This window comes from Macaca thibetana, chromosome 1 (assembly GCF_024542745.1).
Source record: "Macaca thibetana thibetana isolate TM-01 chromosome 1, ASM2454274v1, whole genome shotgun sequence".
Lineage (NCBI taxonomy): Eukaryota > Metazoa > Chordata > Mammalia > Primates > Cercopithecidae > Macaca > Macaca thibetana.
Window position 1 is genome coordinate 373,099 of NC_065578.1, and position 23,554 is coordinate 396,652.

Below are 23,554 nucleotides of genomic sequence, written 5' to 3' on the forward strand. Positions count from 1 at the left end.
TGGCCCCGCCCCTCAGCAGCCCCTCCCCGTCCTCGCAAACCCTTGCTCACCTCTGGGCTCCGGCTTCGTGGTGGTTGCCAGGAGACAGTTGCCACGGTGGTTGCCAGGAGATGGTTGCCAGGTCACCACTGTTGCTTCCTAGCCCAGGCTCCCAGGACATTGTGGGCTGGGCAGGTAAGGGCACCCGTGGCCATCTGCCGGGGTCCAGTGGGCTTGGCCCCGCCCTCCTATGCCCTGCCTGCGGGTCCCCTCGGGAGGCTGCCCAGGAGAGGAGGCTGGGGAGGGGACCGGACAGGGATCGGGTAGGGTGGGGCCAGGCTGAGCCTGCTCTGCGGAGGCCACACTCGGGTCCCAAACCCAGCGCCACCATGCGAGAGGCTCGGGCCCAGGCCAGGCCAGGGAACCGTGTGTGTACTGGGCTGGGTGGGAGGGCAGGGCAGCCCTGGGACGAGCTCTGTGGCCTGGGACCAGGTCTGCTTCCCCAGAGCAAGTCCTGGACAGACGACTGCTTGAGACCACAGGGCGTGCATCCCCAGACAGCGGCTCTGGCCGGGAGGCACCGGTTCTTCGAACAATGTCAGTACCTTCCTAGGGCCCCAGGTGGCCAAGCTTAGATTCTTGGGGGGAGCTCGAAGCAGGACACCAACGTGTGGTCGCTTTTTGGACTATTTCTTCAGGTTTAAAAGTCTCCTCTGTTCATCCTACCGGGGTGCAGTCTCCTGCCGGTCTTTTCATCTCACCAGGTAAAAACCTTATTTTACAATTTATCGTAAGGTCGTGAGCTGAGTTTCCACGCCGCCTTTACACCGTGTCCCCATCGAGGGGCGTCACGACCATCCTGCACCCTGGGCGCCACCGGCTTCCTGAGTCCCACCGCCATACAGGACGCGTCGGTCAGCATCTCGGAGTGAGACACTTTCTTTCTGGATTCAGAGTCGCGTCCATCAGAGACTCCAAAACGCGTTTACTAGACGGACAGGCGTGTGGAGCCAGCGGCTTCTGACGCTCGGGAGGCTGCGTCCCACCTGCGTTCTGGCCCCGGGTTCACCACACACAGTGGGCAGCCGCTTAAGAAACCTTTAATTTCAGGCCGGGGTGTCGGCTCACACCTGAAATCCCAGCACTTTGGGAGGCCGAGGTGGGCGGATCACGAGGTTAGGAGTTTGAGACCAGCCTGGCCAACATGGAGAAATCCTGTCTCTACTAAAAATAAAAAAATTAGCCGGGCGTGGTGGTGGGCGCCTGTAGTCCCAGCTACTCGGGAGGCTGAGACAAGAGAATCGTTTGAACCTGGGAGGTGGAGGTTACAGTGAGCCGAGATCACGTCACTGCACTCCTTGACTTAATTTCCTTGACTTAAATCCCAACCCTGGTGTTGCATTTTTAATTCCCATCAGCTCTTTTGTATTCTCTATGCCTTTGCTTTAAAAGCATGCGGCTCTCTGAGGGGTCCTGTCTCCACCACCCCAGCCTTCTCCAGGTGGGCTTGTTTCCGTTTCTCCCCTTTCCTCTTCCTCTGTGTGTGTCTGCGTGTCTGTGTGTCTGTGTGTGTGTGTGTCTGCGTGTCTGTGTGTGTGTGTGTGTCTGCGTGTGTGTGTGTGTCTGTGTGTGCGTGTGTCTGTGTGTGCGTGTGTCTGTGTGTGCGTGTGTGTCTGTGCGTGTGTGTGTCTGCGTGTGTGTGTGTCTGTGTGTGTGTGTAGACATGTCTGTGTGTGTGTGTGTGTAGACATGTCTGTGTGTCTGTGTGTGTGTGTCTGTGTGTGTGTGTGTGTGTAGACATGTCTGTGTGTCTGTGTGTGTGTGTGTGTCTGTGTGTCTGTGTGTGTGTGTGTGTCTGTGTCTGTGTGTGTGTCTGTGTCTGTGTGTGTGTGTGTGTCTGTGTGTGTGTGTGTGTGTAGACATGTCTGTGTGTCTGTGTGTCTGTGTGTGTGTGTGTGTGTGTGTAGACATGTCTGTGTGTCTGTGTTGTGTCTGTAGGTGTGTCTCTGTGTAGGTATCTGTCTGGGTGACAGACCAAGACTCTGTTCAAAAAAAAAAAAAAGACCTTTAATTTCAATGAGAAAAAATAACAGCTCACAACTTATTCAGCTACTCGTGAACATAATAAGTACACAAAATTAGAAAAGCCCAAACGAGGCCTCATTTACGATGATTTACAATGAAATCGGCACCTGGCTGCCTCTTCCAGCTGCTGCTCAGACACGGAGGCAGTTTCCTGGGGGGGCGCTGGGTGCTGCGCTTCCGCTTTCCAACCGCCTGGCCGTTTCCAAACAGCACCTGACACTGCTGCTTCCGGAGCTTCCAGGGCAGAAATTCCCCACGGACAGTGAAAGGGGCTTGTCCTCCACATGCTGCCCTGTCCGTATCATCCCGCCACGAATGATGTTCGGGGCAGAGCTGCCCGGCCTCCCCGGGTGGTGCCCTTTGTTTTCCTCAGAGTTGGCGATCGCCTTGCTTTTCACACGTGCTTGTGTCCCCGCCTATCCTGAGCTGCCCCTGAGCTCTGCCTCCCCTCACCCCACAATCATCGCCACAGCCCTGTGGACCACGCGGTGTGTGACGGGTGCTGTCCTCACGTCACGTGTGGAAACTCCACCTTCACAGCAACCCTGCGAGGCTGCTGCTCCCAGCCGCTGTGCGGGCGGAGAGGGGAGGCCACTGCGCGGAGAGGGGAGGCCACTGCGCGGAGAGGGGAGGCCGCTGCACGGAGAGAGGAGGCCGCTGCGCGGGCAGAGGGGGCGGAGAGGACGGGGAGGAGAGGCCGCTGTGCAGGGAGGGGAGGCCGCTGCTCGGAGAGGGGAGGCCGCTGCGTGGGGAGGGGAGGCTGGGGCACACAGGTCAGCTGCAAGCTCCCAGCTGCTGCATCTTCTCCCAGACACCTCACTCCTGTGAGTCTTCGAGGCTTCCCGGAGGGACGTCTCCCCACCTTTTCCCACCTCCACACGTGGTAGGCCAGGTATGGAATTCCTGGAATTCCCCGCTGGGAGCCTCCTGGGCTGGTTCCAGCCCTGTGTGTCCCCAGGAAGGCTGGAGGGCTGCTAGTGGCCTTGGTGGGCAGCCAGGGCTGGCCAGGACCACTGCCTCTTTCCTCCGGCTCTGGGCCTGTGTCTCCTGGGGCCTCCCCTCTCGCCTGGGGCTCCACGGTGGCCCTGCTGTGCAGCACCTCGGCTTCACACCCACAGCCCCAACCCCAGCGTTCGCTTCTGGGCAATTTCCTTGACTTAAAGCCCAACCCTGGTGTTACATTTTTAATTCCCATCAGCTCTTTTGTATTCTCTATGCCTTTGCTTTAAAAGCATGCGGCTCTCTGAGGGGTCCTGTCTCCACCACCCCCGCCTTCTCCAGGTGGGCTTGTTTCCGTTTCTCCCCTTTCCTCTTCCTCTGTGTGTGTCTGCGTGTCTGTGCGTGTCTGTGTGTGTCTGCGCATCTGTGTGTCTGTGTGTGTGTCAGCGTGTGTGTGTGGGTGCCTGTGTGTGCATGTGTGTGTAGACGTGTGTCTGTGTGTAGATGTGCTTGTGCACGTGTGTAGATGGGTCTGTGTGCATGTGTGTGTAGGTGTGTGTGCATCTGTGCGTGTGTGTAGACATGTCTGTGTCTGTGTGTAGGTGTGTCTGTGTCTGGGCATGTGTGTGTAGACATGTCTGTGTGTAGGTGTGTGTGTCTGCGTAGACGTGTCTGTGTCTGTGCATGTGTGTAGATGTGTCTGTGCATGTGTGTGTAGACGTGTGTGTGTGTAGGTGTGTGTAGACGTGTCTGTGTGTGTACACCTGTGTCTGTGTGTAGGTCTGTGTGTCTGTGTAGACGTGTGTGTAGACATGTCTGTGTGTGTGTGTGTGCGTGTGTAGACCTGTCATTCTCGTTCACACCTGGGAGTCCCTCTGATGATGCTGTCGGGACTGGGCAGCCCCTTTGGTTGTGAGTCAGAACTTTAGAGGATCCCCTTCCCCAGCAGGACTCCTGGGTGCTGAGAACCCATGAGAAGGAGCTGAGGTCTCCATTGAAGGCAGAGTATCGTACACACGTGCCTGTTCCATGTCAGCGCAGGGTCCAGCCTCCTCCAAAAGTCCTCCTGTTCTGAGTGGGGAGGGGTCTCAGGGCTCCCAACTTCTTCCATTCGTGCCCAGCCCACCCTAGGAAGAGGGCGTGAGGCTCTCCCGGCCACAGGTGCGGGGCCCAGCCTGTGTTCTGCTCCTCCCCCAGGACGGGCCCCAGTGGCCCCACCCAGCTAGGTCATCGTGCGAAGGGCTGCCTCGGTTTACCCGCCTTCCCCTGCCCGTGGGCTTCCTCGTTGTCTCCTTCCCTCCTGTCACTCAGGTGGGGCAGGGAGGGGCAGACACAAAGGCCTCGTGCAGCCGAAAGCGATGCCGCCATCTCTGCAGGTCAGGTCAGCCGCAGGGGCTGCCTTTGGAGAGCTCTGCCCCCAGCCTGGAGCCTCAGGCCTGCTCCAGCCTTCTCTAGCCTCAGAGCCTCCACTGCCGTGTGCTCCCCTGTCTCCTGGGCGAGTTCCTTCAAACCCTTGAAAGTCCTCACCTAAGCCACGCGCGGTGGCTCACACCTGTAGTCCCAGCACTTTTGGAGGCCGAGGCGGGTGGATCATCTGAGGTCAGAAGTTTGAGACCAGCCTGACCAACATGGAGAAACCTGTCTCTACTAAAAATACAAAAAATTAGCCGGGCGTGGTGGCGGCGCCTGTAGTCCCAGCAACCCGGGAGGCTGAGGCAGGAGAATCGCTTGAACCCGGGAGGAAGAGGTTGCAGTGAGCCGAGATCGCACCATTGCACTCCAGCCTGGGAGACAGAGCGAGACTCCGCCTCAAACAAAAAAAAAGGTCTCAGCTCCCAAGCAGCCCCAAGATGGCTTTGTTTGCTGGAGACGGCGGTAGCAGGATCTGTCAAGGAACTGGCTGAAAATTCCTGAGATGTTCTTGAGTCACAACACAGGAAGGTGCTGGGGACAGTGTCCTGGGGGTCGGGCCTGGCGCCCGGGGGGGCCGCAGAGGAACCCGGATGGCAGGTACCAGGTGGCTGCACACAGCCCACAACTGGCCTCTGGGATCAGCAGCGGAGACAGAGGAGACCCCTGCTCGGGCCAGGGAGTCCCCCCACCCTCCACTCTTCAGGCAGGTGCCTCACCCAGCAGGCCTGACGCTGTCCTTCTTTCCAGCTGGCACCCAGGCCGAGCTCGCCCACACCCGAGGAGCAGCTCCGGCAGGGGAGGACCCGCCCGGCAGAGACAGGGTGCAGAGACAGCCTCGGCCCCCCACGGCGCCAAGCCCCACGGCTGCCACGGAGGCAGGAGCCAGCCACCTACAGAGGCTCAAGTCCACGGCCCTGGGAGGCGCCCTTTCCTGGGCAGGGTGGGCCTGACTGCTTGCTCCATCCAACTGCTGGGGCCTCGGGCTGCCCGAAGTTCCCACAGGAGGGTCAAAGCAGCATCTTCCCTGCAGGGCCCTCGGCCTGGCGCCCCCCGGCCAATGGCCCACAGCTGCATCCGGTTCGTCCATCGCCGGGGACCGCCCACTCGGACCCAAGCCGGCTCCAAGAGGGGCAAGAGACCAAGGATCCAGCGGCGGCCTCGGGCTCGAGTCCCAGGTGAATAGAGCAGCCCTGAGTGGCCTCCTTCCTCTCCAAAGCCAAGGCCTCCCTGGGACGGACTTCCATCCCCAAGGAAGTCAGTCGGTCTCATGGGGCAGGGGCAGGACCCACACACGGCCACGCCCTGCTGCTCCGAGAAAAGGCCCAGCTGTGGGCGCCAGGCTCTACAGGCACAGAGGGGAGGTGCGCGCTCCGCGGCCCAGGGTTCTGCCTGGCTGGCACCACCCCCATGGGCATGGGCAGCCGCTGGGCAGCATTGCCTGTTCCCAGAAGGGCAGCCCCTCATCTCCCCTGCCTGACAATGGCCCCTTGGGTCACCCGTGACATCATCATGGACATTGTGACCCCTGCCCTCCTGGGACCATCCCTGTGTCACGTCTGCACCCAGCACTGGCCTCACAGCCTGGCCCCTGCCCTGCACCAGGCCACTGCCCTGTTGGTGAGGAGGGTGGGGGTCGACCTCCCTGCCCCCTGCTCCGAGCAGGAAGGCTGGCCCTGGAGGGTGGTCGCAGCCCCTCCCCAGGTGTAAGCAGTCCCCAGGCCGCCTGGTTGGGTCGGAGCTCGGGCTGAACTTGAGCCCCAAATGGGCCAGGGGGGTTGTCCAGGGTCTTGGAGAAATGGGCTGGGAGCGAACTGACTGAGCCATGTCTGGGCTGAGTGGACAGCTCCCGTAGCCACCCGGGTGGGACCCCACCCCGTTCACAGGCCCAGCCCATGAGAGGCCAATGGGGAGCAGCCAGGAGGAGGGACTCCCGTGTCAGCCAAGCCAGCCAGACCACGACACAGGTGGGCACGGCGGGCCGGACCTGGAGGGGGCAGGAAGAGTCTCCACCACGCCCGGACCCCCTGGGCTCCTGACCAGCCACCCGCCTGCAGACTCGGATGACACTGATGCCACTGGGCCCCCAGCTGCCCTCCTGGAGGGGCTCCTGCTGGGGGACGGGAAGCCATCGCCCCACAGCACGAGGCCGGGACCCTTCTTCTACATTGGAGGCAACAACGGGGCTGCGATGTGAGTAGGGGCCCTGGGCGGTCCTGTCCCGCTGCATGCCCACCGCCTGCTCCCAGGGCACAGCCCGGCCTCCGCTGGCCGCCCGCCGGCCTCACCCGGGCCCCCAGGTCACCCCCACCCCGGCCCCCCTGCAGCATCAGCTCCTACTGCAAAAGCAAGGGCTGGCGGCGCATCCAGGACAGCCGCCGGGAGGACTATGTGCTGAAGTGGTGTGAGGTGAAGAGCCGAGACAGCTACGGCAGCTTCCGGGAAGGTAGCGGGAGCCGGCGCCATGGGGGGCAGCCTGCAGGGGCCTCCTGGGCTGGAGCACAGGGCAGACTGGAGGAGTGGGGACCGAGGTCCTGCACGCCCTCCACACGTGCCCTGGCCTCTGACCTCCAGGAGAGCAGCTGCTGTACCAGCTTCCCAACAACAAGCTCCTCACCACCAAGATCGGGCTGCTCAGCACCCTTCGGGGGCGGGCATGGGCCATGAGCAAGGCCAGCAAGGCGCCGGGGGGGACCCAGGCCAGGTGAGTCTGCCCCTGCCCCTGCGCCTGCCCCATCCCTGCCCCTGCCCCTGCCCCTGCCCCGTCCTTGCCCCTGCCCCTGCCCCCACCCGTGCACCTGCCCCTGGTCCTGCCTCCGCCCCTGCCCGTCCCTGCCCCTGCCCGTCCCTGCCCCTGCCTGTCCCTGCCCCTGCCCGTCCCTGCCCTTGCTTCTGCACCTGCCCTTGCCCCTACCCCCCCCCCCCCTGCCCCTGCCCGTCCCTGCCCCCTGCCCTGTCCCTGCCCCTGCCCTGTCCCCGCCCCCGCCCCCGCCCCTGCCCCATCCCTGCCCCATCCCTGCCCCTGTCCCTGCCCCGCCCCCCCCCCCTGCCCCATCCCTGTCCCTGACCCTGACCCTGCCCCTGCCCCATCCCTGCCCCATCCCTGCCCTTGCCCCTGCCCCGCCCCCACCCCTGCCCCATCCCTGTCCCTGACCCTGCCCCTGCACCCACCCCTGCACCCGCCCTTGCCCCTGCCCCTGCCCCTGCCTACCTGGGTTCCCAGGCTGGCCCTAGCCCCCACCCGTCAGCACCCTGAATCCACCTTCCACCTGTCATTTAGAGGGCCAAACGCCCATCCCATAAACCCAGCCTCTTCCCCTCGGCTAAACAGGGAAGATCCCACACGTCCCCAGCCCACTGGGCCTGACACCACCCACCCGTCCATCTCACAGACCCACCCAGCTACAACCCACCTGTCATGTGCCTTCACCCCAAACACTCGTCCATCCAAAATCCCACACCGTGCCACCGTCACCCGTGGGTGCCCTGAGTGAGGCCGTCCATCGCTCACCCAAGTCTGGGCCATCCATCCCAGCGACTTCGTCCTCCTGCTCCCAGCCCCACCCACTGCCCTTCTATGGACCCACCCATCCCTCCCCACTTCATTGGCCCAGACATTTTTGCACCAAGCACCTGCCCAGCCAACCACAGCTGCCTCCCTCTGCACCCCCCGCCCCCAGTTACCCATGACGCCAGCCTTACACCACATCCAGCGTCCACTTCCAGCCTAGAGCAACACAGCTGTTTCCCCTAGGCACCGCGGTCCACCCAGTCGCCTCCTTCCATCAAAACTCACATGTCCAGCCGGGCGTGGTGGCTCACGCCTGTAATCCCAGCACTGTGGGAGGCCGAGGCAGGTGGATCATGAGGTCAGGATATCGAGACCATCCTGGCCAACATGGTGAAACCCTGTCTCTACTAAAAATACAAAAAAATTATCCGGGTGTGGTGGCGGGCGCCTGTAGTCCCAGCTACTCGGGAGGCTGAGGCAGGAGACTGGTGTGAACCTGAGATCCGGCCACTGCACTCCAGCCTGGGCGACAGAGGCAGACTCCGTCTCAATTAAAAAAAAAAAAAAAAACCCTCACGTGTCCACCCACTCACCACCCGTGCCCCATCCCCCAGTCCCCACCCACTCCAAGCACCATGAGCTGGCCCCTCGGCCCAGGCCCTCTGTCCCCTGGGCTGCAGGCTGGGAAAGGACGCAACAGCACCCACCCTGGAGGACCTCCCGTGGACAAGCCCAGGACACCTCAGGCCACAGAGGTAGACTCACTTAGCCCAGCTGGGAGGGGCCCTTCAGACCGAAGTTCAGACCTAAACCTGGTGTAGTCTGAAAAGGAGAAAGCGGGGAGGGGGTCCCACACAACGGAAAACCACGAGCTAGAGTCAGAGGCTCAGCCCGGCCGGGCAGAGACCCACGCTGGCCGTCCGGTGAATGCAGAGCTGGGCGGGGCTGGGGCTCCCCCATCCCAGCCGTGAGGACGCTGCCACGAGCTGGTGTCTCATAAATGGCTGAGATGGTGCCAGCCGGGAGGGCAACCATGAGGGAAAAAGCAGCCAGCGGGAGGGTCCCAGGTGGGGGTCGGCAGCCGGAAGGACGCGGCCAGCAGCACAGCCCGTGGGGGGGCCTGCAAAGGGGCAGGAAACGCAAAGTCCCCACAAGGAGAACGGCCACGGACGCCAGGTGCCAGTGCCTTCGCTCCCTCCCGCCGGGCCACAGACTGGGCCTCAGACCGCCCACCATCCTGGGGCGAAGGGACAGCAGCTCATCCTCCTGCCTCCCTGCCCTGCAGGGTCCTGAGAATGGAGGAGTTTTTCCCAGAGACCTACCGCCTGGACCTCAAGCACGAGAGAGAGGCTTTTTTCACCCTGTTTGACGGTGAGAGGCTGCTGGCGGGACACCAGGCTGGCCCTGGGGAGACAGGGTTAGGGCTGGACCAAAGTGGGGGCTGGTGAGGGCAGGGCTGGGTCTGCAGGGGCTGCGTGGGGCTGGAACCAGACGAGGCGGTCAGGAAGGGGCCAGGGCTGGGCCCGGTCCGGGTGGGGGCTGAGGTGCTGGAAAGGGGAGGGAATGGCCTTCGTGGAGGTTGGGGTATGAGAGCCCTGGGGCCAGGGCTGGAGCTTGGTCCTGGTGGGCGTGGTCGAGGCACGGGCAGGAGCTGGGGCCTGGCGTGTGGTTAGCGCAGGGCCAGGGTTGGAGTCGCCGGGCCTAGGGTCGCAGCCCGGAGAAGAGGGTCCTGGCCGCGCCTTAGGACGACTGGGAGGGGCGTGGCCGGGCTGGGGGCGGGGCTGGTGGTGGGCGGGGCCAGGGCTCAGGCGACCTTCTCTGCAGAAACCCAGATATGGATCTGCAAGCCCACGGCCTCCAACCAGGGCAAAGGCATCTTCCTGCTCCGGAAGCAGGAGGAAGTTGCCGCCCTGCAGGCCAAGACCCGGAGCGCGGAGGACGACCCCATCCACCATAAGTCGCCGTTCCGGGGGCCTCAGGCGCGGGTGGTGCAGAGGTGCGGCCGCAGGTGCCCAGAGCGGGGAGGGTCTGGGGGGCTGACCCGGGCCCTACTGGTGCGGTCAGCAGGGCCGCCGAGGAGCCCTTGGCCGTGGAAGGCAGCTGCACCACCAGCCCGTGTGCAGACCGCAGCCGGGCCCCGCGTAGTCAGCAGAGGGGAGGGGTCACACCAGGCCGGGGTCACAGACACAGGATCCAGGATCGAGGGGTTGGTCAGTTTGTCCTTCAGCTGGGGCCCCCTCTGTCCCGCAGGTGGCCTGGCCTGGGTGGCCTCCCGGCTGCCAGCCCCCTACTCCCCAGCCCAGTCAGCAGCTGCAGCCTGCAGGCCTATGGCCAAGCTGACCTCTCCTTTCCGGGGTGGGGGGCTTCCTCCGGAAAGCCCTGTGGCTGCACGAGGCTCACCCCGGCCCTTGTAGAGCTTCGCTCTGGCCACAGCTGCCGTCCACTGTCCCCAGCTTCCATCGGCTCCTCTTTCACGTCCCTCCACCTGGCGTGCTCCCTCTCTCCACCTGGCGCACCCCCTCTGCCTAGCGCGCCCCCCTACACACTGCCTGGGACCCCCCGGCCGCCCGCCTGGTGTGCTCCTTCCCTTCCTCTCCAAAGCTACTTCATGCCCTCCTCCTCCAGGCAGCCCTCCAGGCTCCTACTGTGGTTAAGCCCTGGGGCACCGATCAGGGTGCCAGGCCCTTCCTTCCAATTCCCCTGACATATTCCGGCCCAGAAAGGCCCCCTTTCCCTGGAGGTCACACCTGGGTCAGAGGCCGGATGCTGAGGAAATGGCCCAGGCCTGGGGTGGGGTGTGAGGGGACGCAGGCCAGGCCAGCCCCGCGGCTCAGCCCAGCAGCCCCGATGTGGTGCCCCCAGGTATATCCAGAACCCCCTGCTGCTGGATGGGAGGAAGTTTGACGTGCGCTCCTACCTGCTCATCGCCTGCACCACACCCTACATGATCTTCTTCAGCCACGGCTATGCCCGCCTCACCCTCAGCCTCTACGACCCCCATTCCAGCGACCTCAGCGGCCACCTGACCAACCAGGTAAGAGTCCGCCGTAGGTGAGGGCCCTCCCTGTGGCCTTGGGATGAGATTAGAGGGAGGTTCTCACTGCTAGGGGATGCAGAGGGGGTGCGGCTACGGATGGAGGTGGCCCAGGCCTAGAAGTAGCCTGGGCTGCCCCCCGCCGGCAGTCAGCACTGCCTCTCCCCTCCCTCGTTTGCGCACAGCAGAAGAAGGGTGTGGCAGGGACCCCGCTAGCTGGGGAAAGGGCTCAGAGCCCTGCACCCCCCAGTGCACAGCCTGGCTCCCAAGCTGCAGCTGGGGTTTCTGAGGATGGTGTCTGGGTGGGCGTGGGAACCAAGGGGATTCTGAGGCCGTCAGAGGGGCCCGGTGGGCAGAGGTCTCTGGGGAAGGGCCTTCATGGGAGAGTCCAGGTAGGGGCCTTCTGTGAGGATCTGCGGGGTCTTCACAGCTGAAGGGGGGTCTCAGCAGATGAAGGTGTTTGTGGGAGGGTCTCTGCAGGCAGGTCACGGTGGGGCTGAGGGAGGCTCTCAGGGAACCCCCAGGGAACAGGCCCTCTAGGTTAGGGGAAGTTCTCCTGGGGACCCCCATGAGGGCAGGTGCCCTGGACACTCTGGGAGCCAGTCTCCAGGCGCCGTCTGCCCCAGTTCATGCAGAAGAAGAGCCCGCTGTACGTGCTGCTGAAGGAGGACACGGTGTGGAGCATGGAGCGCCTCAACCGATACATCAACACCACGTTCTGGAAAGCCCGGGGCCTCCCCAAGGACTGGGTCTTCACCACCCTCACGGTGGGTGCACGGTGCCCTCCAGCCCGGGGTGAGACCCCTCGGGGCGGGGGGCATGGCCGGGCTGGGCACCAGGCACACAGACGTCCCTGGCGTGCATGGGCGGCTGCGCTAAAGCGTGACCTGACCGTGTGGAACCAAACCCTTCCAGCGTCTCCACTCCCTTAGCTGGTAGTGCCTGTCCCCAGCAGCCGGCAAAGGCCCAGACGGAAAGCCCAGCCGGGGGCCTGTCTGCACGGGTCCCTCTGAGCAGCCTCCCCGTAGGGTCAGGGGACAGCTCGGCTTCAGTGGCAGCCACCGTGTGAAGTCTTTGTTCCTTTCAGATCCTCCACTTGGCAGGGCAGGGCCGACAGCGGCCCCGGGGCCAGGTGTCCTGGAGCAGCAGCAGCCCTTGCAGGTTCCTTTCCGCGGGGTGCCTCCGTGCAGGCTGGACTCCTAGCTAAGGGCCATGTGCCGTGGGGTGTCCTAAGTTTGCAGGGTTCCTTTCCGTGGGGTACCTGTGGGGTACTTAAAACAACCCTGGCAGCAAAGGCCCTTGAGCAGCATGGTGTGAAGCTGGGATTAAAACGGGGCTTGGCCGAAGGACTCCTTATCTGTCTTGGTCACCTCGGCCAGGCCCCGGAAGCGGCAGCCAGGGACGGTCCTTCCTCACCCACAGGCGCGTGTCACTGTGGCTGGGACGGCGGCACTCAGAGGAGCCTCCAGTTACTTTCCTCACATCTCCCAAATTCTCTCTCAATTGCGATAATTCACAGAACACAAAATTCACCATTTTAAAGTATGCAGTTCAGTAGTTTTTAGTATTTCAAAAGTTGTGCAGTTACCACCAATTCCAGAACATTGCATCACCCCAAAAAAGAAACACTGTACTAACAAGCTATCACAGCTACATTTCATCACCCCAAAAAAGAAACACTGTACTAACAAGCTATCACAGCTACATTGCATCACCCCAAAAAAGAAACACTGTACTAACAAGCTATCACAGCTACATTGCATCACCCCAAAAAAGAAACACTGTACTAACAAGCTATCACAGCTGCACTGCATCACCCCAAAAAAGAAACACTGTACTAACAAGCTATCACAGCTACATTGCATCACCCCAAAAAAGAAACACTGTACTAACAAGCTATCACAGCTACATTGCATCACCCCAAAAAAGAAACACTGTACTAACAAGCTATCACAGCTACATTGCATCACCCCAAAAAAGAAACACTGTACTAACAAGCTATCACAGCTGCACTGCATCACCCCAAAAAAGAAACACTGTACTAACAAGCTATCACAGCTGCACTGCATCACCCCAAAAAAGAAACACTGTACTAACAAGCTATCACAGCTGCACTGCATCACCCCAAAAAAGAAACACTGTACTAACAAGCTATCACAGCTACATTGCATCACCCCAAAAAAGAAACACTGTACTAACAAGCTATCACAGCTACATTGCATCACCCCAAAAAAGAAACACTGTACTAACAAGCTATCACAGCTACATTGCATCACCCCAAAAAAGAAACACTGTACTAACAAGCTATCACAGCTGCATTGCATCACCCCAAAAAAGAAACACTGTACTAACAAGCTATCACAGCTACATTGCTGGCCAGCCCCAACCACCGCTGATGGACCTTCTCTCTCTCCTGTCTCCTTTCTCTTAGCGTGGCGCTTTCAGGGTTCATCCACAAAGTCCACGTATCCTTTTCTTTCCTTTCCTTTTCTTTTCTTTTTTTTTTTTGAGACAGTCTCACTCTGTCGCCCAGGTTGGAGTGCAATGGCACAATCTCAGCTCACTGCAACCTCCACCTCCCGGGTCCAAGCGATTCTCCTGCCTCAGCCTCCCAAGAAGCTGGGATTACAGGCGTGTGCTACCACGCCCAGCTAATTTTTGTATTTTTAGTATAGAAGGGGTTTCACCATGCTGGCCAGGCTGGTCTCAATCTCCTGACCTCGTAATCTGCCCACCTCAGTCTCCCAAAGTGCTAGGTGTGAGCCACTGCGCCCAGCCATGTATCCCTTTCACACAACATTCCTTCATATGGGTGGACCATATTTTGTCATCAAGCCATGTATCCCTTTCATACAACATTCCTTCATACGGATGGACCATATTTTGTCATCAGTTGGTGGACGCTGAGTTTTATTATTGATCTATTATGAAATGCTGTTTGTATGAACATATATTTTCAGTTCTCCTGGGAAAATACCCAGGAATGGAGTCGTGGGGTCACAGGGTAACACACTTGAACTTAACCATGAACCACTTTTCCAGTTTCTCCAGATCTTGCCAACACTTGTTATTTTCCTTTCTTTTTTAAAAAAATCACCGTCCAGGGCCGGGCGCGGTGGCTCACGCCTGTAATCCCAGCACTTTGGGAGGCCAAGACGGGCGGATCATGAGGTCAGGAGATCGAGACCATCCTGGCTAACACGGTGAAACCCCGTCTCTACTAAAAATACAAAAAAAATTAGCCGGGCGAGGTGGCGGCGCCTGTAGTCCCAGCTACTCGGGAGGCTGAGGCAGGAGAATGGCGGGAACCCGGGAGGCGGAGCTTGCAGTGAGCTGAGATCCGGCCACTGCACTCCAGCCTGGGCGACAGAGCGAGACTCCGTCTCAAAAAAAAAAAAAAAAATCACCGTCCAGTCTGGGTGCAGGGATACCTCATTGTGGGCTTCATTTCCATTTTGCTAATGACAAATAACTTCATGTGTTCACTGGCCAGCTGTGTATATGCTTTAGAGAAATGTCTATTCAAACGCTGTGGCTGGTCTTTATTGTCCAGTTGTAAAGGTTTATTTTGTTGTTGTTGTTTTGAGGCAGAGTCTCGCTCCGTCGCCCAGGTTGGAGTGCAGTGGCCCAATCTCAGCTCACTGCAACCTCGCCTCCCAGGTTCAAGAGATTCTCCTGCCTCAGCCTCCCTAGTAGCCGGGATTACAGGCACCCACCACCACGCTTGGCTAATTTTTGTATTTTTAGCAGAGACTGGGTTTCACCATGTTGGCCAGGCTGGTCTCAAACTCCTGACCTCAGGCGATCTGCCCACTTTGGCCTCTCAAAGTGCTAGGATTACAGGTGTGAGCCACTGCACCCAGCCTCATCGAAATTTTAATAGGCATTGCGTTGAATCTGTAGGTCACGTAGTAATGACAGCTTAACAATATTTAGTCTTCCGATCTATGAACATAGGAGGCCTTTCCATTTTTCTAGGTCTTCTTCCCTTTCTTTCAGCAATGCTTTGTAGTTTTCAGCATACCAGTCTGTCACTGAGGGCAAATGTCATTCCTAGGCATTTTATTATTTTGGCACTTGTGAATAGAGTTATTTTTTAAATTTCCTTTTTAGATTATCCATTGCTAGTGTATCCAAATAAAACTGATTTTTGTGTGTTGATCTTGTATCCTACAACTTTGCTGAATTCACTTATTAGCTCCGTGGGTGTGTGTGTTCTTCAAGATTTTTATGTAAGGATCATGTCGTCTGGGAATAGAAACAGCTTTACCTCCTCCTTTCAAATATATATGCATTTTATTTCTTTTCTTACATATTGCCGGCTACTTCCAGAACAATTTTGAAAAGAAGTAGCAAAAGCAGTCATCCTTGTTTGTTCCTGATCTGAGGAGGTTTCTCATAAATACCCTCGTCAGGCTGAGGAAGTTGCCTTCTGTTCCCAATTGGTTAAGTGGTTTTTGTTAATATTATAGAAGGATGTTGAAATCTGTCAAATGCTTTCTCTGTATCCACTGAGATGATCATGTCTTATTCTCCCATCATTACATTAATGTGTTGTATTGCATTGATTAACTTTCATTTATTTATTTATTTATTTATTTATTTTTTTGAGACGGAGTCTCGCTCTGTCACCCAGGCTGGAGTGCAGTGGCCGGATCTCAGCTCACTGCAAGCTCCGCCTCCCGGGTTCCCGCCATTCTCCTGCCTCAGCCTCCCGAGTAGCTGGGACTACAGGCGCCCGCCACCTCGCCCGGCTAGTTTTTTTGTATTTTTAGTAGAGACGGGGTTTCACCGTGTTAGCCAGGATGGTCTCGATCTCCTGACCTCGTGATCCGCCCGTCTCGGCCTCCCAAAGTGCTGGGATTACAGGCTTGAGCCACCGCGCCCGGCCTGATTAACTTTCATATGACAAACCTCACCTGATGATAGTATTGAACCATTTAAATTTAAATATGCTGTTGGATTTGGTTTGCTAGTATTTTAATGAGGATTTTTGTGTCTGTGCTTATAAGCAATATTGGTCTGTAGCATTCTTTTCATGAATGTCTTTGACTGGGTTGGTATTAAGGTAGCACTGGCCTCACAGCATGTTAGGATGTGTTCTTCCTCTTTTATTTTTGGAGTCTTTGTGAAGAATTGGTGTTAATTCGTTGTTTGGAATAATTCACCAGTAAAGCCACCTGGGTTTTTCTTTGTAGGAAAGTTTATTATTATTATTACTAATACTACTGCAATCTTTACCTGTTATAGGTCCATTCAGATTTTCTAATCGTTAGTCTGGTCTGGTTTGTTTTTCTTTATATTTTTCTTTTCTTTTTTTTTTTTTTTTTTTTTTTTGGAAATGGAGTCTCACTCTGTCACCCAGGCTGGAGTGTGGTGGCGCGATCTCGGCTCACTGCAACCTCTGCCTCTCAGGTTCAAGTGATTCTCCTGCCTCAGCCTCCCAAGTAGCTGAGACTACAGGCAAGTGCCACCATTCCCAGCTGATTTTTTGTATTTTTAGTAGAGATGGGGTTTCCCCATGTTAGCCAGGATGGTCTCCATCTCCTGACCTCGTGATCCGCCCGCCTCAGCCTCCCGAAGTGCTGGGATTACAGTAGTCTGGTTTGTTTTTTTTTTAAGAATTTGTCCATTTCTCTGGGCATGGTGGCTCACACCTGTAATCCCAACGCTTTGGGAGGCTGAGGTGGGTGGATCATGAGGTCAGGAGATCAAGACCATCCTGGCTAACACTGTGAAACCCTGTCTCTACTAAAAACTAAAAAAATTAGCGGGCATAGTGGCGGGTGCCTGTAGTCCCAGCTACTCAGGAGGCTGAGACAGGAGAATCACGTGAACCAGGGAGGCGGAGCTTGTAGTGAGCCGAGATTGTGCCACTGCACTCCAGCCTGGGCGACTGAGCCAGACTCCATCTCAAAAAAAAAAAAAAAAAAAAAAAAAAAAAAAAAAGAATTTGTCCATTTCTTCTAGGTTATCTAATTTGTTTAGTGTACATAGTATTCCCTTGTCATCCTTTTAATCAATATAAAGTCTTTTTCCCCTGATTTTAGTAATTTGATTATTCTCTCCTTTTTTTTTTTCCTTTTTGGTCAGTCTGTCTAAGGCTTTATCAATTTTGTTGATCTTTTCAATGAACCAACTCCTGGTTTCACTGATTTTTTCTCTACTGTTTTCTATTCCATTTATTTCCAGTCACGTCTTTATTATTTCCTTCTTACTGCTTGCTTGGGGTTTCGTTTGCTCTCCTTTTTCTAATTTTTTTTTTTTTTTTTTTTTTTTTTTGAGATGGAGTCTTGCTCTGTCATCCAGGCTGGAGTGCAGTGGCACGATTTCAGCTCATGGCAACCTCTGCCTCCCAGGTTCAAGCGATTCTCCTGCCTCAGCTTCCCGAGTCGCTGGGAGTATGGGCACGCGCCACCGCTCCCGGCTAATTTTTTTGTGTTTTTAGTGGAGACGGGGTTTCACCTTGCTGGCCAGGCTCGTCTCAAACCCTCTTTTTCTAATTTCTTAAGGTCAAAACTTAGGTTATGATTTCAGTTTTTTCTTCTTGCTTAAGGTAGGTGCTTAGTGCTATGAATTTCCCCATGACCACCACTTTTGATGCATCCATAAGATTTTGTGTGTTGTCTCCAAGTATTTTTATTTTTATATTTTATTTGAGATGAAGTTTCATTATTGTCACCCAGGCCGGAGTGTAATGGTGCAATCTCAGCTCACTGCAACCTCGCCTCCCAGGTTTAAGCGATTCTCCTGCCTCAGCCTCCCTAGTAGCTGGGATTACAGGCACGTGCCACCACGCCCGGCTAATTTTTTTTGTATTATTAGTAGAGATGGGGTTTCACCATGTTGGCCAGGCTGGTCTTGAACTGCTGACCTCAGGTGATCTGCCTGCCTTGGCCTCCCAAAGTGCTGGGATTATAGGCGTGAGCCACGACACTTAACCTCAAAGTATTTTTAAGTTTCCTTTGTGAGCTTTTCTTTGACCCATTAGTTGCTTAAGGGCATGTTATTTAATTTCCACATATTTGTGATTTTTCCAATTTTCCTTCGGTTATTGACTTCTAATTTCATTCCATTGTGTCAGACAACATACTTCATTATTTCAACCCTTTAAAAAGTATTGAAGAATTGTTGGAGCTGGTGTGGCGGCACATACCTGGGATCCCAGGTCGTTGCTTAAGCCCAGGAGTTTGAGTCCCACCTGGGCAACATAGCAAAACCCCATCTTTAAAAAAACAACAAACAAACTTACTATTCATTAAGTAAATCATTAAAAAAATCTAAAAACCACTTGAAACTTGTTTGTGGCCCAGCATATGGTTTCTCCTGGAGAATATCCATGTGCACTGGGGAAGGATGTGTGTCCTGCCTTTGGGGGGAGGGTTCTGTGGGTGTCTGTTAGGTCTGTTTGGTTTATCACGTTGTTCAAGTCTTCTATTCACTTGTTAGTCTTCTGTCTCTGCACTGAAAGTGGGATATTCAGTTGTCTGTTTCTCCCTCCAGATCTGTCAGTTTTTGGCTTTGTATGTTTTGAGGTTCTGTTGTTGGGTTCGTGTATGTTTATGATTATTAGATCTTCTTGGTTTATCATTATAAAACTTTTCTTTTACTCTGTAGTAATAATTTTTGTTGTAATGTCTATTTTCTTTGATATTAATAGAGCCACTCCAGTTCTACTTTGGTTACCATTTGCATGGTATATCTTTTTCCATCCCTTTACTTTCCACCTATTTTTGTCTCTGAAACTTAAGTATCTTTTGTAGATGGTATATTATGTTTTTTAATGCACCCCGTCAATGTCTATTAATTGGAAAGTTTAATTCACTTACATTTAATATAATTACTGATAAGGTAGAATTTATATATGCTATTTTGTTATTTGTTTTCTATGTCTTATGTCTTTTTTGTTCCTCAGTTTCTCCATTACTGCCTCCTGTTGTTTTAGAGAGATATTTTCTGGTGTAACTTTTTTTTTTTTTTTTGAAACAGAGTTTCACTCTTGTTGCCCAGGCTGGAGTGCAATGGCGTGATCTCAGCTCACTGCAACCTCCGCCTCCCGGATTCAAGCGATTCTCCTGCCTCAGCCTCCCTAGTAGCTGGGATTTACAGGCGCCTGCCACCACGCCCAGCTAATTTTCTGTATTTTTAGTAGAGACGGAGTTTCACTATGTTGCCCAGGCTTTTCTCAAACTCCTGACCTCAGGTGATCCACCCGCTTCAGCCCCCCAGAGTGCTGGGATTACAGGCATAAGCCACCACGTCCGGCTTAGTGTAGCATTTTAATTACCTTGTCATTTCTTTTACTATATGTTTTTTAGTTATTTTAGTGGTTATTCTGAGGATTGCCATTAATATCATATCTTAAATTTACTACAATTAGGGTGAGTCTGGTGGCTTATGCCTGTAATCTCAGTGCTTTGGGAGGCTGAGGCAAGAAGATCACATGAGGCCAGGAGTCTGAAAGCAGCCTAGGCAACATAATGAGACCCCATCTCTAAAAAACAAAATTGGCGGCTGGGCGCGGTGGCTCAAGCCTGTAATCCCAGCACTTTGGGAGGCCGAGGCGGGTGGATCACAAGGTCAGGAGATCGAGACTATCCTGGCTAACACGGTGAAACCCCGTCTCTACTAAAAATACAAAAAACTAGCCGGGCGTGGTGGCGGGCGCCTGTGGTCCCAGCTACTCGGAGGCTGAGGCAGGAGAATGGCGTAAACCCGGGAGGCGGAGCTTGCAGTGAGCCGAGATCGCGCCACTGCACTCCAGCCTGGGCGACAGAGCGAGACTCCGTCTCAAAAAAAAAAAAAAAAAAAAAAAAAAAAAAAAAAATTGGCTCAGCATGGTGGTGTGCACCTGCAGTCCTAGCTACTCGGGGAGCTGAGATGAGAAGATCACTTGAGCCCAGGAGGTCAAGGCTGCAGGCAGCCACAGTCAAACCACTGTACCCCAGCCTAGGCGACACAGCAAGACCCTGTTTCTAAAATAAAAAGTGTTTTAAAATAAACAATTCAGTTGTTATTAACACCAAGTTAATTTCAAAAGTATACAAAAACACTGCTTCTACACAGCCCCACCCCTCCCTTACGCTGTTGCCAGAAATTACATCGGGGTGTGTTTGTGTCCGTCAACATGGATTCATAATAATTGTTGTATACAGTTGTCTTTTAGGAGAAGACAATCACATACAAAAATACATTTATTCTGTCTCTTATTTAATTACACAACGACCTTTACCGGGGCTCTTTATTTCCAGCCATGAATTCAAGTTACTGTCTAGTGTCCTTTCGTTTCAGTCCGAAGGACTGTAGGGCAGGTCGGCCTCTGCTTTTGTTTATCCGGGAATGTCTTAAATTCCCCTTCATTTTTGAAGCAGCTTTTGCTAGATGTAGAATTTTTGGTCAACAGTATGTTTCCTTTCGGTAATTTGAATATGTCATCCCACCGCCTGCCCACCTCACGACCTCTGATGAGAAACTGGTCATCTTTCTGTGGATGCCTCATCCATGACAAGCTGCTTCTCTCCTGCTGATTTCGACGTTCTCTGTCTTTTGGAAGTTTGCTGATGAGGTGGTGGATCTCTGAGTTTATCCTACTTTGAGTTCATTTAGCTTCTTGAATGTGTTGATTGTTTTTCATTAAATTGGGAGGTTTTCAGCCGTTATTTTTTCAAATATTGTTTCTGCTCCTTTCTCTTCTCTCCTTCTGAGACTCTCATTATGCATATGTTAGTCCATTTGATGGTGTCCCACCCACAAGTCTCTGAGACTTTGTTTTTCTTCTCTCTCTCTTTCTTTCTTCTTTTGTTTTGAGACAGGGTCTCTGTCACCCAAGATGGAGTGCAGTGGTGCGATCTCAGCTCACTGCAGCCTCCTCCTCCTGGGCGCCAGCAATCGTCTGGCCTACCAGCCTCCCAAGTAGCTGGGACTACAGGCACGCACCACCACAGCTGGCTAATTTTTGTATTTTTAGTAGAGATGAGGTTTCACCATGTTGGCCAGGCTGGTCTCAAACTCCTGACTTCAAGCGATCCACCTGCCTTGGCCTCCCAAAGTGCTGGGATTATAGGCGTGAAGCCACTGCGCCCGGCCTCTTTCTTCTTTCTGTTCCTCAGACGAAATAATCTCAATTGGCCTATCTGCAAACAACTCAAATCTGCTGTTGAGCCCTAGTGAATTTTTTATTTGTTCTACTTTTCAACTTCAGAATTTCTATTTGATTCTCTTTTGTAATTTTTGTCTCTTCACCGATATTCTCTATTATTTGATGAGACATCATCCTCATATTTCTTTTTTTTAGACAGTCTCACTGTGTCGCCCAGGCTAGAGTGCAGTGGCACAATCTCAGCTCACCACAGCCTCTGCCTCTTGGGCTCAAGCAGTCCTCCCACCTCAGCCTCCCAAGCAGGTGGGACTACAGGCACACACCACCATGCTTAGCTAATTTTGTTCATTTTTTTGTAGAGCTAAGGTCTCGCTTTATTGCCCAGGCTGATCTCAGACTCCTGAGCTCAAGTGATCTTCCCGCCTCGGCCTCCCAAAGTGCTGGGACTACAGGTGTGAGCTATGTGCCCGGCCAATTTTTGTATTTTTAGTAGAGATGGGGTTTCACCATGTTGGCTAGGCTGGTCTCAAACTCCTGAGCTCAAGTGATCCTCCTGCCTCGGCCTCCCAAAATGCTGGGACTACAGGTGTGAGCCACACACCCGGCCCTCATACTTTCTGTTAGTCCTTTCAAGTGGGATCTTCCAAAGAACTACCAGACATAAGAAAACAAATAATTACAATTTTTTTCATAAATGAGGTCTATTTTTCTATCTCCAGTTCTGGGGATGCACGCCGTTGTTTTTTGAGGCTACAGCTGAGCTGGGGAGCAGAGGATAAAACCAGAGCACATTAAAAAACGACAAAATTCACCGTTCTTACGGTGATTCGAGATTTTATGTATCCCATTTGCTATCCGTCTCTTCTGCTATGAAAGAACTGCTCCAGGGCAGAGATTTCTTGTGAGTTTTGCTCACTCGTGTATCTCCAGGGCCTGGCACAGGGCAGGAGCTCCAGGATTTTGTTGACTGAGTTTCTGGCTGTGAGCCTGTGATGCTGAGTGCACGAACGTGTGGGCAGGTGTGGTTGTACAGGTGTGGGTTCAGATGGGAGTGCCGGTGAGGGATGTGGCTGTGGCTCTTCAGACCTGGGGTGTGATCAGGGCCTAGAGGCCACAGCCAGGATGCCTCCCTGTCTCCCTGCAGAAGCGGATGCAGCAGATCATGGCCCACTGCTTTCTGGCCGCCAAGTCCAAGCTGGAGTGCAAGCTGGGTTACTTTGACCTCATCGGCTGTGACTTCCTGATTGATGACAACTTCAAGGTGCTGTCCTGGGTGGCGGGGGCACGGGAGGCAGATGCAAGGAGGCAGGGGCCATCTGCACACACCCTAACCACACTGGCAGGCCCCAGGCAGACTCTGCAGTCAGCCCTGGGGATGGATGCATCCCCGAGGCTCACCTCCTATGCAGCTGGGACGGACCTGCAGCCCCTCCTCAGGGCAGCCCCTCAGGCCAGAGCTTCAGACCCTCAGAGTTTCAGTGGACAAACGGGGGAGCAACGCTATAGAAAGGAAGCAATCTCCCAGAGCCACCTGGCTGAACGAGGACCAGGGCCTCTGCCCTGCTGGCCCAGTGGCCTCGGGGTGGGGAGGGTCTGACTGGCGTCTGGTGCAGGTATGGCTGCTGGAGATGAATTCCAACCCAGCCCTGCACACCAACTGCGAGGTCCTGAAGGAGGTCATCCCAGGTGTGGTCATCGAGACCCTGGGTGAGCCCTCCAAGCCCCCACCCCACACCCCCACAGCCTGCCCAGTCTTGAATGCCCACCCGCCCTCTTCCCAAGTTCGGACCCCCACAGATGGGGCTATTCCACCTTCTGTGTGGCAGCACCGCCCCTGCCCCCACCTTCCCCACCCCTCACACCCTCCCCGCCCCTTGCACCCTCCCCGCCCCCCGCACCCTCCCCGCCCCCCACACCCTCCCCGCCCCTCCTGCTCCTCCCAGTCCCAGCCTCTGCCCCCCATTTACCCTCTCCCCCCCACCTGCACCAGACCTGGCACTGGAGACCTTCCAGAAGAGCCTGCGCGGCCAGAAGATGCTGCCTCTGCTGTCCCAGCGTCGCTTCGTGCTCCTGCACAACGGAGAGGCCGACGTGTGGCCGCGCCTGGGGGGCTCCTGCAGCCTCCGCCGACGGCTGCCTCCGCCCACCCGCCAGGCCAAGTCCTCCGGGCCACCCACGCCGCGTGCCCCAGACCAGCCGGGCACCCGCAGGCCTGTGCCACCTCCCTTGGCACCGCAGCGTCCCCAGTTGCCCGGCCCCAGTCCTGACCCAGATAGCGCCCACGATGGGCAGCCCCAGGCCCCGGGCACAGGCGACAGGCACCCGGAGCGAGAGCCTTCCCCGGGGACAGCCAAGGAGGAACGCAAGGAGCCCGAGAACGCGAGGCCCTGGGGCGGCCACCCACGCCCCACACCCCACGCCCCAGCCACACTGCCCGCCTTCAGGGACCTATAAAGGCTACTTTGTTACAAACACGGTCTCTGCAGCGGTCCTGCCA

General features: G+C 55.6%; 1 protein-coding gene across 3 annotated transcripts; it reads left to right on the forward strand.

Annotated features, from left to right (window-relative positions):
• The first annotated feature begins 447 nt into the window (after window positions 1-447).
• Window positions 448-23,529, forward strand: TTLL10 (tubulin tyrosine ligase like 10). 3 transcript variants are annotated; one of them, XM_050785898.1, is made up of 15 exons: window positions 448-576; window positions 678-743; window positions 5,164-5,591; window positions 6,300-6,380; window positions 6,471-6,606; window positions 6,741-6,859; window positions 6,988-7,117; window positions 8,605-8,679; window positions 9,210-9,295; window positions 9,749-9,920; window positions 10,787-10,958; window positions 11,585-11,725; window positions 22,202-22,318; window positions 22,671-22,764; window positions 23,048-23,529. In XM_050785898.1, coding segments are annotated over exons 1-15 (2,283 nt in total). In that variant the 5' UTR covers window positions 448-574; the 3' UTR covers window positions 23,512-23,529. The 3 variants fall into 3 exon arrangements, with proteins under 3 accessions (XP_050641855.1, XP_050641846.1, XP_050641863.1); XM_050785889.1 differs by having other exon boundaries at window positions 6,300-6,606; XM_050785906.1 differs by lacking the exons at window positions 448-576; window positions 678-743; window positions 5,164-5,591 and adding an exon at window positions 5,971-6,119 and having other exon boundaries at window positions 6,300-6,606.
• Window positions 23,530-23,554: the final 25 nt, after the last annotated feature.

What these genes read in the sequence shown, in the direction of transcription:
- TTLL10 (XM_050785889.1), top strand. An exon ending in CGGTCTTTTCATCTCACCAG is followed by an intron (nt 744 to 5,163) that starts GTAAAAACCTTA and finishes CCTTCTTTCCAG; the next exon opens with CTGGCACCCAGGCCGAGCTC. An exon ending in GGCAACAACGGGGCTGCGAT is followed by an intron (nt 6,607 to 6,740) that starts GTGAGTAGGGGC and finishes GCCCCCCTGCAG; the next exon opens with CATCAGCTCCTACTGCAAAA.